Below are 16,289 nucleotides of genomic sequence, written 5' to 3'. Positions count from 1 at the left end.
CATTTCTAATCCTCATCCTGACCCGAAATTTAACATGCCCAAGTTCAGGCCACAATAATCAGAGCCCTGGATCCCCAAATCTTTTTTTTTTCTTTTTTTTTTTTTTAATTTAGAAAATTGAACATCCCAGGGGCAGAGCCCCTGGATCCCCAAATCTTATTAAAGGGATCAGTCTTTCCGGATCCAGTATTTCCTTGAGGAATTTTAAGTCTCTCTCTTCAGTGGCCTATTTCCTTAGATTCACTGCTGTAACTCCCCAGGATTCATTCACCCTCTGACTGCTCTCCTGATGGGAATCCCAACCTCAAACTATGAATTCCCAGAACTATAAATGTCCATATCTGTGCTCATTCTTTTGAGGATTCAGAAGTAAAAAGAGAATCGGATCTACTCCTTTCCCCCTCATTGTCACATCTGTTTCTGCTCCTCATTTTCTACTAGAAATTAAACCAGAGTCTCCTGGCCCAAGCCAGGATACCCTAGGAAAAACAACAAGGTACAACTTTAGAGACCCTCTGCTCTGACATCCATCTCCTTAATTTAAAGTCCCTGGAAATTCATATAGAGTACATCACCTGAAATCAATTTTTGTTTTTGTGCCACATCTGGCTACAATCAGGGCTTACTTCTAGTTGTATATTGTGCCTAGGATCAAAACGGTTGACCACGAGAAGGCAAGTGTCTTCCCTGCTGTACTATCTATCTTTCTTGCCCACCACCTGAAATTTCGATTCAGCCTCACTTCCAACTCCCAAGTTTCTTCTTGCTTTCCCTGCTCTCAGAGACTCCTCATTTCCAGCTCAGACCCAACCTATGGATTCCCACTTGCTTTCTCAAATACATGTTGCTCCTGATCTTCTCAACTTCCACACTTCACATTTGACACAAGCTTTCTGAGTATTTCCTGTATATCCCTATTTGAGGTCCCCCTCCCTCCCTGAACCCAGTAATCAGTGGGCCTGGATCTGGACCCCCCCTGGCCATATAAGGTGAGGCAGCTGTCTACTGAGGCAGGGAGGGGCCAGTGCAGGAAGCCAAGAACAGCTGCTAAGTTTAGGGTGGCTCCTTCACTCTGAGACAACAGGTGGCTGAACCCCAGTGCCCAGAAAAGAAAATGTCTTAGAGGCGCTGGCATGAGGCTCTAGGAGGGGGAGGGAAAAGACACTTTCCACAGAACACTGGGTCCTAGAGAGAGAAGGAAGAGATGGGTGTCCTCATCAACCCTGGTTCCTGGAGGTGTGGGAGATGGTACCTCAAAATCCAAGTCAGTCTCCCAAAAGGAAAGAGAAGCTAGGAAGTAGCCAACTAGCTTCCTTCCTGGTGCCTTAGATTCCCCTTCTCTTGAGTTTCAGCTTTTCCACAGAAACAACTATAGCCTCTCACCATTTTATTTTTCTGTTATAAACCTTCCCAAGACTCCCAGGAGCTTAGCCCTCAGTCTAGAACAAATGTTCTCAGTGCCCTTTGTATTCCCTGCTCATCCCAACACAGTTTTAACAGGCTGATTACTTCCCAGGCCTTTGTCCATTTATGGCCTCTGCTAAGCATGCCAGCTCATCCACCTTCACCTGAACTACTTCATAAAGTCACTGGTACCTCTAGGCAATCTGTCCAGCCTTCCACTTCTTTACTGCTGCCCAGATGATTTTATCCTATCTCCACGAAAGTCCCACGGAGGCAAGACCTGAACATTACTTATGGCCAGAGTTCACTGAACCAAGTAGTGTTCACATTCACAAATTTTGTGCAATGGGAAAAACACATTTTACAGAGGCTCAAGAAGTAAAAGCATGAAGTCTACAGTTATAGATCATGCTCAGCTCTGCACCAGGTCCAAGTCAGGCTCTTTGTGTCCCATGAGCCCAGGTGCTTCTTCTTTTCTCTCAGAAATACCTCCTCTCAAGGATGGAGGAATACTGCAGCAGGTAGTGTCTTTGCCTTGCAAACAGCTGACCTGGGTTCAATCCCCAGCATTCCATATGGTACCCCAAACTTGGCAGGAATAATTCCTGAGTGCAGAACTAGGAGTAATTCATGGGTGTGGCCCAAAGCATTAAAAAAAAAAAATAAAGGCTCTTGTCTCTGGCCCAGAGAGATAGGGTAAGGTACTTGTGTTTAACTTTTACTCCACCAAACCAGGTTTAATTGCATACTAAATAAGGTTCTCCGAGCACTACCAGAAGTGATCACCAAGCTCACATCCAGGAGCAACTGGGTGTAGCCAAAGACACAAAACCAAAATAAAACCCAACCAAACAAACTGCTCCTCTCCGTGAATGGAGATGTGGAAGATTTTCCTGAATCTTCAGTTTCCACAGTTGACTCCCTCCATTGTTAAACTCTGCCACACATTGGCCTCTGGAACAATATGAGAGCAATAGGGCGTTTGCCTTACTCGAAACTGACCCAGGTTCAATTTGATCCTATATGGTTTCCTCAGCAATGCCAGGAGTGATTCCTAAACCTAGTGTCAAGGGCCAGAATGACAGTAGAATGAGTTGTGTATTTGCCTTGCCCATGGCCAACTTGGGTTCCTTCCCCAGCATCCCATATGGTCCCCTGAACCTACTATGAATGATTCCTGAGCACCACCAAATGTGGCCCAAAATCCAAAGGAAAAAAAATTCTGGCATACTTGACTGTGACCTCTACAAAATAAATGCATTTTTTCAAAGCTCACAGGGATATCAGCCCTGTTTGATAACTTTTTGGGTTTAAATTCTCTAAGACCCCACCTTCCTTGGGGTCCCAGTGGCCCTGATTCATTCTTGCCAATTCTGTGCTTCAATTTGAGTCACTCTGAATTTAGGCACATTCTGGCTCCTTTTGGGGAGAAAAAAGGTCCTAGTGAGATGGCACCCCAGAACCCACTCCACCTGCCCTCCTCCCTCCCTGGGCCCCAGCTGCTGCAGGCTCTCCAAGAAAGGAGAGGCCCTGAGCTAGGCTATTTTAGTATCTGGGGTGGGCACCAAGCAAGGCTAAGGTTACCCTGGTATGTTAAAGGTTCCCTGGAGCCAACTATAAAACCCTAGGAGACAGTTCGAGGCTGACTCTCCACTCCTTTACAGCTAGAGACACTACTTTGTCCCCAAGAGTCAAGACATGGTAAGTGAAAATCCCCCTGCTCTGCCCAGACCCCTCAATCTTGGACCACTTCCCCCTTGACAGAAAGTAGCTGGTTCTGAGAAAAGATGAATTCTCTATTTCTTTTTTCTTTTTCTTTTTCTTTTTGTTTTAGGGCCACACCCAGGCATGTTCAGGGACTATTCCATGCTCTGTACTTGGGGATTGCTCCTGGGAATTAGGGGACACTGAATGCCAGGGATTGAACTTCCTTATACAAATCATGTGCTCTAAACTCTCAGGCCTTGAATCTTTTCTTTCTTTATATCATTGAAGGGACTGTATAGAACTCAGGTCTAAAAACTTTGGGAGTCTGCTAAATAGTCTGGTCCCCAATTCCTCCACCAGCCCCAGTCCCTCTAATAGCCAAACTTTCAGCCCTTCCTTCATCTGCCTAACTGCTTCTGGGACTAGCTGGAGGCTTCAGCAAAGTGAAGGAATGTTTTTGTTCCAGAGTCAGGTTAAGGTTTCCAAAAGGAGGCTGAGGATCTTCTACTTGTTAGGCAGGAAAGGAATAGGGATTCATTCCAGTAAGGTGAAGGTACAACTTAAGTAAGCTCCCTCAGCAAAGAGGCCATGAGGTGGGTGGAAAGTGGGAGGTTAACTAGAGCCAAAAGAATTACTTTAGCCGAAACTAAATTCTGAATCTAATCCATTACTTCTAGAGAGTAGGGTTTGACGCTTTTCCCACCCGTTCAGGCACCCAAGAAGGCCAAGAGAAGGGCAGGAGCTGAGGGCGGAAGCTCCAATGTCTTCTCCATGTTCGACCAAACCCAGATCCAGGAGTTCAAAGAGGTGAGGGGACAGAGGAGTTTGACCACAGTACCCCCTTCTGCACCCTCCCATCCCCCTCACTGGAATGTGCACCTGTTTGGGGGAGGGAAGGGTTTAGGATTGCTAATTCCCCTCCTAGCACAGGGTGTAAGAGGAGAGCTGGGTGGGGGCCAAGGCTGACCTCCCAGGGGTGAGTGCAAAGCATGGCGGTGCAATACTTGACTTCCCAGCCTTTGCTTTCCACAGGCCTTCACTGTGATTGACCAGAACCGCGATGGCATTATTGACAAGGAAGACCTTCGGGACACCTTTGCAGCCATGGGTGAGTAGCACCCCCCACACACACACACACACATACACACACACATACACACACACACAAGCATGCCTATAGAGTCCTGGGGATTTCACAATCTCTCATTCTAGCCTGGACAGCTCCATGCTGGGCCTCACTGTACACATATGGAAAGGAGTATACCTATATAAAAAAGGGCCCTATAGCACAGCAGTAGGGTATTTGCCTTGCACGTGGCCTACATGCATCCCATATGGTTCCCCACAGTCAGGAGAGATTTCTTTCTTTTTATTTTTTTTTTGGGGGGGGGCACACTCGGTGAAGCTCAGGAGTTACTCCTAGTTATGCACTCAGAAATCACTCCAGGCTTGGGGGGCCATATGGGACACCAGGGGATTGAACTGAGGTCTGCCCTAGGCTAGTGCCGGCAAGGCAGACGCCTTACCGCTCCATGCCACCGCTCTGGCCCCTCCAGGAGCGATTTCTGAGTGCAGAGCCAGGAGTAACACCTGAGTGCCACCGGGTATGGCCCAAAAAACAAAAAACAGGAAGGAATAAAACACATTTCTGGGAATCACCGTTGGCCCTGGGTTCATCCAACTCTTCCTCCCTTGTTCCAGGGCGCCTCAATGTGAAGAATGAGGAGCTGGATGCCATGATGAAGGAAGCCAGCGGTCCCATCAACTTTACCGTCTTCCTCACCATGTTCGGGGAGAAGCTCAAAGGTGTCTGAAGTGTTCTGTATCCAAAAATCTCACTTAGACTTCTGGGGGACTGAACATTCTAGAACCCTCAACTTCACATGCCGTTTGATGCCCCCAGGTGCTGATCCTGAGGATGTGATCACTGGAGCATTCAAGATCCTAGACCCTGAAGGGAAGGGCACCATCAAGAAGCAGTTGTAAGTGGCCCCTCCAGGATTTAAGTAAAATCTCCTGATTTTCTATTGAGGACTTGGTGCTGCCAGAGAGAGGGCGGACATCAGAAATGTGGAAATGGGGCTATGGGTTTCAACTTGCACATAGCAAATATGGAGGAAGGACTCTATCGGAGAGGTCAGAGTGGCTCTAGTTTGCAGGGGGAGGCTTGGGAATGGCACCACTGAGGTAGGAAGGAAGGGAGATCATGAACTGCCACAGCAACCCGCCTTCACTTCTCTGCAGCCTGGAGGAGCTGCTTACCACGCAGTGTGACCGCTTCTCCCAGGAAGAGGTGAGCTAGGAGGAGACCCGGGAAAAGTTGGGAGGGGGTGTAGGGAAAGCAACGTAGGACACCATGGGCCATGCCCGCCCCCCCGTGTCTTCCCCTAGATCAAGAACATGTGGGCGGCCTTTCCCCCCGACGTGGGCGGCAACGTGGACTACAAAAACATCTGCTATGTCATCACGCACGGCGATGCCAAGGACCAGGAGTAGGAAAATCCTCTAGGCCTCTGCTGGCCAACGCCTTCCTGCCAGCCAGAGCTGGGCCGCCTCCTAATAAAACCCAACCGGTTTTTGTTTCTAATCCGCCGCGCCTGCTGTGTTTGCATTGAGGGGTGGGAGGCTGGGCTGAGCCACTGCGGGAAGGGCGAGTGGCCTGGAGACTTGGGGGTTTGCACCGTAGGCTTCGGCTGTCATGTATTTCCGACGGAAAAAGAACTCGAGCATCCTCTGCAAAACTCAGGCTTTATGGAACGTAGCTCGAGAAGATGAGCGGGTGGGGCAGGGGCTGGGCCAGAAGCTCCCGCAAGAGGACTGGGCGAGGGTGGGCGGAGTCCGGCCTGCTCGAGGGAAAGCTGCGGCCCGAGAAGCCTGTCCAGGGCGGGCCCGGCAGCGGGGCTGGAGGGTCGGCGCTGAGCAGCCCGGGGCTCGGGATTGGCCGAGAGACGAGCTGAAGGCGGAGCCGAGGTAACCTGGCGCGTGACCTCAGAGCGAGTCCGACTGCTCGCCCTGAGCCTGGCTCTGCTGCATCTGGGCTTGCATCTTCTCCAGCATCTCTTGCATGCGGCGTAGCTGCAAGGGGCCAGATTGGGTGCGGGCGTTGGGAGGGGATGAGGTCAAAGGAAAACTTGGGGCCTTGGTAGGAGGAAGGGGACGCGGGGAAGGAGCGAGACTCACTTCTTCGTCTTTCTCGCGGATCAGCTTTTCCGTCTCGGCCAGAGGCAGAATGGGCAGCGGGATCTCGGTGGCGCTCTGGCGAGAAAGCTTGCTAGAAGGTGTGGGGGAGAGGGACACGAGTATAGGACCGGGGGTCACGGCTACGAGGCGGTGCCGGGAGACATCCGGCGGGGTGAGGTGGGCTCTGCACCTAGGCCTGGGCTCTCCGGCTCTCACCTCCGGCTGACTCGGTCTCGCGCCCCTGGCCGGGCCAGGCTCTGTAAGCAGCGGGCCCGGTAGCCCTCGTAGAGCAGGTCGTGTGTCACCTCCTTCAGGTCCTGGAGGTGTGTCTGCACCAGCATCCGCCGCAGGTTCAGGAAATCGCAATGAAGGGGGTTCTCCACTGGAGGGCGGTCCCGGGAGCATCAGGTAACTGGCCGAGCTGGCCTAGGCCCTAGACACTAGTCTAGGGGATAGTCCAGTTCTGCAGCCCAAGGACCCCTCTCAGGGCTTCCAGGACCCTTGCGACCAGAACTCGCCCGACTACAAAGATTGGGTGCAGATGACCTGGCTACACTCCCCGCTGGCCTCAGAACAGGTGTCCCGCTTTACTCACCCTCCACGGTACCCCAGGAGTAGCGGCGCCCCCTCACTGGGCCCGTTCCACCGGCCCTCACTACCTCGCAGGAGCCCACCACGGCGAAAGGGATGCTCTCCTGGAGGGCAGGGGCATGCAATGGTTGATGGATGCCCTTCCCAGCTCCCCACCTCCCTGCCCCCTGCCCTCTGCCCTGGTGTCTGCACCTTCATCTCTGCATCCTGCCTCTTGAAGTCTTCGTCCTCATCAGAGTCGCAGTCTGGGAACTGGTAGATGTTGATCTCCTCCTCCTCCAGCTGGGCCCGTATCTGGGAGGAGACACATAAACTGTGAGAGGCAGGCTTGGTGAAAGATGACCGAAACCAGGCGTGTGACGGCGTTGACAGGGGTGCGGAGAAACAGGGAAAGATGACTGCTGAGTCTCCCATGAGCACTGAGTAAACCGAGCAGGGACTGGGCACCCAAGACACTGGAGTGTGCTGTCTTCCCATGGGGCCGGTGGGATGTGGAGATCCCTCATGTTCACATCCTTGCCCTCACACCTGCCTTAGTTAAGCCTCCCTCCAGGGGTTCTATTTTTTTTTTTAATTATCACCATTGTTTCTAAGACCAGACCTACGGAAGTAAAGAACTAGGTCTGGGAACATGTGCATGGCCTTATTATAGTGAATGTTTAGCCTATAATAATGATTACAAAATCCAAACAGTAGGAATATTTGCAGCCAGGGGTTTGATTCTGAGTCTCTTAACATAGGCACTTTTTTTGTTTGTTTTTTTGGGCCACATCTGGCGCTCAGGGGTTACTCCTGGTCATGTGCTCAGAAATCGCTCCTGGCATGTTCAGGGGACCAAATGGGATGTTGGGAATCAAGTGCTGGTTCTTCTGCATACAAGGCAAATACCCTACCGCTGTGCTATCTCTCCGGCCCCACTTCAGGTACCTTCTAACCCGCCTTTCTGGAAGCTTTCTTCCAAGGTTGAGCCTGGCATCTTGTTCCAGAAAAATCAAAGAAGTCTTAAGCAGTTGAGATTGGACCAGAACTTTGGTTAATTTGTTGTTGTTGTTGTTGTTTTTATTTGGTTTTGGTCTACACCCAGTGATGTTCAGAGGCTACTCTCATAGGGACTGTTCCCAGTGGTATTTAGTGGAGCATAGAAGTGTCAGGGCTTGAACTCAGGCCTCCCACGTGCAAAGAATACACTCCAGTCCTTTGAGCAATCTCCTTGGCATCTATAATTTATCTTTTAGTTTTGGGCCACACCCAGTGTCATTCCAGGGACCATCCATTACTGGGCTTTGTACTTGGCACTAGCAAACAAAGCATTTTCTTCAGCTTTTTGAGCTATCTTTGCCTTGGGTGATTCTGCGTTTCTGGCAGGTTGAAGAACTTCACATGCTACCACTTATTTGCTCTGTTTTTGTCACACCAGGCAATGTTCAGGAGTTACTTATGGCTACACTCTCATGAATTACTTCTGAAGGTGCTCTGGGGACCATATGGGTTGATGGGATCACTTCCTGATAACTATGTGCAAGGCAAGCACCAGACCTGCTGTTCTGCAGCTGCAGCCTGGGACCTCACATACCTTCTGCTTGAGGGCTTGGGTTTCTTTAGGCATCAGGGCATCTGCTTTGCCAATGACTGGGATGATGTTGACTTTCTCATGCACTGCCCGGAGGAAGGCTACATCCAGGGGCCTGAGCCTGTGACAGCAATTAGTCAGGGCTCAGCCTGATTGCAGAGAGACTCCCAGCCAGAAGAACCCCCTCCCTGCACCCGGGAATCCCTCCAGACCCCCGGCCAAAAGGTGAGATGAAGTAGAGGCAGCAGTGAACACGGGTATCCTGGATGTTCTTCCGGTTCAGGCCACTCTCATCCCTAAGATACTGCTCAAACTGCTCCTCAATGAAGCGCACCACAGGCAGCCAGCTGGGGTAGGGAGAGGCACAGCAGTGAGTCAGGGCCACAGGGATGGGTGGTAGAGGCTGGAAAGTAAGGACACTTGGGGCCAGATGGTCACCACAAACAGCTCCACCTCTTGAATCAAGATGGGGGTGAGGGGAGCTGGGCCAGCCCCTACATACACCTCAGTCTTCAGAGTAGCCATATTGGAAGGTTAACTCCTTCCCTTCCAAATCTCCTCACCAGTCAGAGCAGTCCACTGAGTCCCCAAAACCAGGTGTGTCCACCAGGGTCAGCTTCACTTTAATGCCCCCCTCCTCTATTTCCACTCCCCGACGCTCGATGGTCAGTGTTTGTGTCAGGCGAGCTGCCAGAGAGATGAGGGTTGAGGAGGGCAAGGTGAGACCCATATCTTTTCGAGTACCACAGTTGCCCCACCATATTTTTCAAGAAAGGAAACTGAGCCTCAGACAGAAGCCCCAAAATGGCTGAGTCTTTCCAACCCCAGGCAGGAAACACCCAGATAGGGGACAGAGTGCGGGAGGGCTGCTGTGGGCTTACCATTGACATCTGGCACTTGCCGATCCTCATAGAGGTTGGTGAGAAACAGGCTGTTGATGAGAGTGGATTTCCCCAGACCTGACTCCCCTGTGGACAGGACAGGCCCAACTAGTCAGACTCCTTGGGCTTCTTGAGGATCCCCCTCCAGTCTCTTCTCCAAAACTCCCTGACCTGCCACCATGAGTGTGAAGTCAAACCCTTTCTTGACGGACTTGCGGTGCAGCTGGGTGGGGAGAGCAGCGAAACCCACATATTCCTTGTCCTGTTAATGAGGGTGGAAAAATGCAAGGCTTCTCTGCCAGTAGTAGGAGGGGGCACCCCCAATCTGGCCTGAGCTCAGGAAGTTGGATAATTTGGCCTCTGATCATGGGGGCCCTGGGATTGGGCAGTGATGCTGGATTCCTGGTCAGAAAGACTCACCATGACCCTGCTGTTGCCGTTGCACCTGCAGTCTGCGCCCACTTCCTCTAGGGTCAGGAAGTTGAGTGCGGCAAATAAGGGGCGGGCTGAGATACGTACCAGGGCCCAGAAAGGGGAGACCAAAACTGTGAACCTGTGGCCTCTACCTCCTGGTTTCCTCTTCCCATAAGCTTCTGTACCCCCTTCTCCACACACCTTTATTGCCAATACCCCAGTGGTCCCAGAACCTTGAAGGGAGCTCAAGTGTAGACAGAGAGGAAGGAAGCAGCTGGTCTCTGACAAGTGAGATGAAGGCATTGAAGGATGTTTTGTTTTGTTTTTTGGCTACACCCAGTGACACTCAAGGGTTACTCCTGGCTATGTGCTCAGAAATTGCTCCTGGCTGGGGCTGGAGAGATAGTATGAAGGTAGGTAGGGCGTTTGCCTTGCATACAGAAGGATGGTGGTTCAAATTCCAGCATCCTGTATGGTCCCCCAGCCTGCCAGGAGCTATTTCTGAGTGTAGAGTCAGGAGTAACCTCTCAGAGCTGCTGAGTGTGGCCCAAAACCCAAACCCCTTCCCCACCCCACAAAAGAAATCACTCCAGGCTTGGAGGATCTTATGGGACACCAGTGGATCTAACCGCAGTCCATCCTAGGTTAGTGTGTGCAAGACAAACACCCTACTGCTTGTGCCATCGCTCCAACCCCTAAAGGATGGTGTTTTGTTTTGTTTTGGGTCACACCCGGCAGTGCTCAGGTGTTACTCCTGGTTCTACACTCAGAAATTGCTCCTGCCAGGCTCGGGGGACCATATGGGATGCCAGGATTTGAACCACCACCCTTCTGCATGCAAGGCAAACACCCTCCCTCCATGCTATTTCTCCGGCCTTATTTTTTCTTTTTCTGAAGAATGGTTTTTAAAATTGTGTGTGTTGGGCCCGAGAGATAGCACAGTGGTAAAACATTTGCCTTGCACACAGCCTGTCCATATATGGTGCCTGTCCAGGATGGACTGTAATTCGAATCCCAGCATCTCATGATCCTCCATGCCTGCCAGGAGCCATTTCTGAGCACAGAGCCAGGAGTAACCCCTGAGAGATGCCGGTGTGACCCAAAAAAACAAAATTTTTGTGTTCTCCCCCTCCCCAGGGGCTATACCTGGTTACTTCTGGTAAGGCTCAAAGATTACTTCTGGCTCAGAGCTCTGAAATTATTCCTGGTAGGCTCAGGGGACCATATGGGTTGGCTGCTTGCAAGGCAAATACCCCACCCACTGTGTTATGGCTCTGACCCTCAAGTTTTTTTTTTTGGTTGTTTTTTGTTTTGTTGTTTTTGTTTGTTTATTTTTGGGTCACACCTGGAGACTCTCAGGGATTACTCCTGGCTCTGTGCTCAGAAATCACTCCTGGCATACACAGGGGACCATATGGGATGCTGGAATTCAAACCACCATCTGTCCTGGATCAGCTGCATGCAAGGCAAACGCCCTCCCACTGTGCTATCTCTTCAGCCCCATGGCCCCTAAATTTTAAAAACTTTTTAAGTTGCCTTTTCTTTTTAAGAGGGGGCATCTGACTGCTCAGGGATTACTCGTGGTTATACACTCGGGTTATTCCTGGTAGTCTATACGTATATGGTGCCGGGGATTGAACCTGGGTCCACTGTGCAAGGCTAGCACCCTACCTGCTGTACTATCACACCAGCCCCATAATGTTATAATGTTGCCTTTTTTTGGGAGGGGTTTTACACCCGGTGGCACTCAGAGGTTCCTTCTGGCTCTATGCTCGGAAATTGGTCCTGGCAGGCATAGGGATCATATGGGATGCCAGGATTCAAATGACTCTTCTCAGTGACAGCTATATGACTCCACTATAAAGCACATACATATTGCTTTATGTGTATGAGACCTTGATCCAATACCAGGTACTGTAATTCAATTCAATGCAATACAATAAAATATGGTACAACACACAAAGGGCTCTTCTTGATGAGATCAAGCAGAATGAGCTTCCCCTCTCCCCTACCTGACCAGCATCTTTCACAGATCTCTGCACTGCCCACAGTGCAGTTTCCCACTGAATGCTTTTAGAAAGGGAGATGCTCTCCGATTTCTATATGCTCAGTTTCTTGAATAGGCCTCCAACCCAGAACAAAGGCAATATACTAGTTGAATGGTTGCATTGAAGAATGGATGAATAAATTTAGGCCCAAGCCTGAGATGCTACAGAACATGTGAAAGGAAGCTGACTTTGGAGTCAGAAAGAACTCAAGGGGCTGGAGAGATAGCACAGCAGTGTTTGCCTTGCAAGTAGCCGACCCAGGACCTAAGGTGGTTGGTTCAAATCTCCAGTATCCCATATGGTCCCCTGTGCCAGCCAGGAGCTATTTCTGAGCAGATAGCCAGGAGTAACCCCTGAGCACCGGCCGGGTGTGGCCCCAAAACAAAACAAAACAAAACAAAAAAGAAAAAAAAAGAAAGAAAGGAAGGAGGGAGGGAGGGAGGGAGGGAGGGAGGGAGGGAGGAAGGAAGGTAGAAAGGAGGGAGGGAGGAAGGGAGGGAGGGAGGAAGGGAGGAAGGGAGGAAGGGAGGGAGGGAGGGAAGGAGGGAGGGAGGGAGGGAGGGAGGGAGGGAGGGAGGGAGGAAGGAAGGAAGGAAGGAAGGAAGGAAGGAAGGAAGGAAGGAAGGAAGGAAGGAAGGAAGGAAGGAAGGAAGGAAGGAAGGAAGGAAGGAAGGAAGGAAGGAAGGAAGGAAGGAAGGAAGGAAGGAAGAACTCCAAACCCAGTTCTGCTGTCCGTCCTGAATCAGCTGCATACTAGGCCAGTGGTGGGCAACCTTTTTTTCAACTGAGCCAAATTGCGCCAAAACCACGATTGAAATTTATTTTGAGAGCCACACAGGGCGTGCACTGACAGAGGCTAGGAGCAGAGTCCTGACTCCTGGAGCGGCTGCCTGGCACACAGAAGAGCCAAATTAAAAATCGTAAAGAGGGGGCCAGAGAGATAACACAGCGGCGTTTGCCTTGCAAACAGCCGATCCAGGACCAAAGGTGGTTGGTTCAAATCCCGGTGTCCCATATGGTCCCCCGTGCCTGCCAGGAGCTATTTCTGAGCAGATAGCCAGGAGTAACCCCTGAGTACCACTGGATGTGGTCCAAAAACAAAAACAAAAACAAAAACAAAAATTGTAAAGAGCCGCATATGGCTTGCGAGCCACGGCTTGCCGACCACTGTACTAGGCAAATGCACTACCACTCTGGCCCCTTATTGACCCTTTTAAACTGTCCTTTTTGGTAAAAAAAAAAAAATGCACATCTGCATGGTATTTCAGAATGTAATGCTTTCAGAACTTGAACTTTTTTGGTTGTTTTTCTTTTGGGGCCACACCTGGAGGTATTCAGGGTCTCCTGGCTCTGCACTCTGTAATTAGTCCTGGTGAAGCTTGGAGGACCATAGGGGATGTGAGAGATCCAACCTAGATTGACCACATGCAAGGCAAGTGCCCTGCCTATTGTATTATCACCCCAGTCCTGACTTGAACTTTGGAATGATTAAGGTATACTATAAAACTTGGTTTTAGCATTTATGAGCAGGGTGATCTTGGACAAATAAAATAACTTAAAAACTTTTTCTTAATTTTAGGCATGATGATTTACAATGACTTAAATGCAGTGTTTCCCAAGTAACACAATTCTCACCACATCCTCTTCCAGAGTTTCTACTTCTCTCTACCACTCTACCATTGTCCCAGTGTATTTCACCTACATCTTTTGTTTTGTTTTGGTGCCATATCTGGCAGTGAGCTCAGAGGTTCTAGGGGACCATATGCAATGCAGTGCTAAAGAGGCAAATACCCTACCCTCTGAGCTATTGCTCCAGCCCCTCCCCCCTACATCTTAATGTGCCCCCTTCCCTCCCCTGAGGTAGTTTCCTACCAAAGATCAATTTTTATTTTCTGTTGCTTTGGGGCATCAGTTAATTCTCCTACATTGTTTCTTTTCTTTTTCTTTCTTTTTTTAATTTTGGTTTTTGAGTCACACCTGGCAGCGCTCAGGGGTTACTCCTGACTCTATGTTCAGAAATCGCTACTGGCAGGTTCAGGGGACCATATGGGATGCTGGAATTTGAACCACCGACCTTCTGCATGAAAGGCAAACGCCTTACCTCCATGCTATCTCTCCAGCCCCAACATTGTTTATTTTTTCCATATGAGAGAGATCATTCTGTGCAGGGTCATCTTCAGAAGTTAGTCTTCTGACTCACTTTACTCAGCTTACCTTCCAGATTCATCTAGGTCAATGGTCCTCAAACTACGGCCTGCGGGCCACATATTGTATTTATTCCCATTTTGTTTCTTCACTTCTAAATAAGATATATGCAGTGTGCATAGAAATTTGTTCATTGGGCCGGGCGGTGGCGCTGGAGGTAAGGTGCCTGCCTTGCCTGCGCTAGCCTAGGACGGACCGCGGTTCGATCCCCCGGTGCCCCATATGGTCCCCCAAGAAGCCAGGAGCAACTTCTGAGCGCATAGCCAGGAGTAACCCCTGAGCGTCACAGGGTGTGGCCCAAAAACCAAAAAAAAAAAAAAAAAGAAATTTGTTCATAATTTTTGTTTTTACTATAATCTGGCCCTCCAACAGTCTGAAGGACAGTGGTAGTAGCAAATTTCATCTTTTCTAATGACTAACTAGTATGCCATTATATATATGTACCATAGTTTATCAGTCATCTGTTTTTGGACACTTAATTACATATATTCTTAATTTGTTTTTTGTTTTTTTTTTTTTTTTGGTTTTTGGGCCACACCCCTTGACGCTCAGGGGTTACTCCTGGCTATGCGCTCAGAAGTTGCTCCTGGCTTGGGGGACCATATGGGACGCCGGGGGATCGAACCGTGGTCCGTCCAAGGCTAGCGCAGGCAAGGCAGGCACCTTACCTCCAGCGCCACCGCCCGGCCCTGTTGTTTTTTGTTTTTGGTTTTTTTTTTTTTTTTTTTTGGTTTTTGGGCCATACCCGGCATTGCTCAGGGGTTACTCCTGGCTGTCTGCTCAGAAATAGCTCCTGGCAGGCACGGGGGACCATATGGGACACTGGTATTCGAACCAACCACCTTTGGTCCTGGATCGGCTGCTTGCAAGGCGAACGCCGATGTGCTATCTCTCTGGGCCCCATATATTCTTAATTTGTAAAGATTCTCTCCTTAAAAGAAACTGCTTGAGGAGCTGCAGCAATAGTATAGCCAGTAGGTCAATTGCTTTCCAGGTCATGACCCAGATTGGATCCCCGCCACCCTAAGGTCCCCTGAGCATGCCAGGAGTAATTCCAGAGAACAGAGCCAGGAGGAAGTCCTGAGCACTGCCAAGTCAGGCCGAAAAAAAAGAACAAAAAAGAAACAACAGAAACTACTTGATCTGGATTCTGCCTATTATTACTCTAACCCTGTTTGTTCTTTTTTTTTCTTCTCTATTTTATATTTTGTTTATTATTTCCTCTTTGGAAGGAGAAGGTAATTTGAGCCATACCTACAGTGCTCAGGAATCACTTCTGATGAAATTTTGAGGACCATATGGAATGCCAGGATCAAATTCAAGTTGGCAGCATGCTACGTGGAGGTAAAAGTGGACCTCCAATATTAAAAGTATAATTTTCAATTTGTATCACTTGAAAAGTAATATGGTTCATGTGTGTAGAAAAAGATATGAGGGGCTTTTCGCTGGGACTCGTGCTGCCGGCAGGATGGGTAAGTGTAGTCTTTGTACGGTTCGCAAGCTCCGCAGCCAACCGCGAGATCAGAAATGGCACAGCAAGCAATACAAGAAAGCGCATTTGGGCACAGCCCTGAAGGCCAATCCTTTCGGAGGTGCTTCCCATGCCAAAGAATTGTGCTGGAGAAAGTTGGTGTTGAGGTCAAACAACCAAATTCTGCTATTAGGAAATGTGTCCGAGTTCAGCTGATCAAGAACAGCAAGAAAATCACAGCTTTTGTTCCAAATGATGGTTGCTTGAATTTCATTGAGGAAAACGATGAAGTTCTGGTTGCTGGATTTGGTTGCAAAGGGCATGCTGTTGGTGACATTCCTGGAGTCCGCTTTAAGGTTGTCAAAGTAGCCAATGTCTCTCTTGTGGCCTTATATAAAGGCAAGAAGGAAAGACCAAGATCATAAATTGTGATGATGAAAGTACAGTAGCAAAATTTTCATGTGCCCAGAAAAAAATAAAAAAGAAAAAGAAATGTGGGGCCTGAGAGATAGCATGGAGGCAGGGCATTTGCCTTGCATGCAGAAGGACGGTGGTTCTAATCCCAGCATCCCATATGGTCCCCCGAGCCTGCCAGGAGCAATTTCTGAGCATAAAGCCAAGAGTAACCCCTGAGCTCTGCTGGCTGTGACCCAAAAACCAACCCCCCCCCAAAAAAAAAGGAAATGTGAGTTGTGTGTGTTTAACTTCTTCATTAAGCACTAACCCAAACCCCCCTTGACCAATATGGTGCCTGAGGACCCAGGACTTATGCATGTTGAGTCAGAGCTCTAGCCCTATATTAAGCTCCAATTTTTGTT

General features: G+C 49.5%; 2 protein-coding genes, 1 non-coding gene and 1 pseudogene across 3 annotated transcripts; 2 read left to right on the top strand and 2 right to left on the bottom strand.

The window, feature by feature from the left end:
* The first annotated feature begins 3,867 nt into the window (after positions 1-3,867).
* MYL11 (myosin light chain 11) lies at positions 3,868-5,698 on the top strand. The gene is made up of 6 exons (XM_049789255.1): positions 3,868-3,918; positions 4,144-4,219; positions 4,813-4,917; positions 5,015-5,093; positions 5,356-5,404; positions 5,503-5,698. The coding sequence occupies exons 1-6, from the start codon at positions 3,883-3,885 to the stop codon at positions 5,605-5,607; spliced, it is 450 nt and encodes a 149-aa protein (XP_049645212.1). The 5' UTR covers positions 3,868-3,882; the 3' UTR covers positions 5,608-5,698.
* Positions 5,699-5,840: 142 nt separating this feature from the next.
* Positions 5,841-14,022, bottom strand: SEPTIN1 (septin 1). The gene is made up of 12 exons (XM_049788131.1): positions 14,010-14,022; positions 9,754-9,839; positions 9,505-9,595; positions 9,334-9,420; positions 9,016-9,139; positions 8,665-8,799; positions 8,456-8,573; positions 7,075-7,176; positions 6,887-6,986; positions 6,508-6,673; positions 6,292-6,382; positions 5,841-6,186 (listed from the first exon to the last, which is right to left on the bottom strand). Exons 1-12 carry the CDS (start codon positions 14,020-14,022, stop codon positions 6,100-6,102), a joined length of 1,200 nt encoding a protein of 399 aa, XP_049644088.1. The 3' UTR covers positions 5,841-6,099.
* LOC126031877 (small nucleolar RNA SNORA72) lies at positions 7,455-7,590 on the bottom strand. Its single transcript, XR_007503689.1, has one exon. It is a non-coding gene; the product is annotated as a small nucleolar RNA SNORA72 (small nucleolar RNA).
* Positions 14,023-15,468: 1,446 nt separating the features above from the next.
* LOC126030969 (40S ribosomal protein S23-like) lies at positions 15,469-15,954 on the top strand (annotated as a pseudogene).
* Positions 15,955-16,289: the final 335 nt, after the last annotated feature.

The sequence above is a fragment of the Suncus etruscus genome, chromosome 15 (assembly GCF_024139225.1).
Source record: "Suncus etruscus isolate mSunEtr1 chromosome 15, mSunEtr1.pri.cur, whole genome shotgun sequence".
Classification (NCBI taxonomy): Eukaryota; Metazoa; Chordata; class Mammalia; order Eulipotyphla; family Soricidae; genus Suncus; species Suncus etruscus.
The sequence above is the reverse complement of the archived record's forward strand: the minus strand, read 5'-3'. Positions and strand labels throughout refer to the sequence as shown.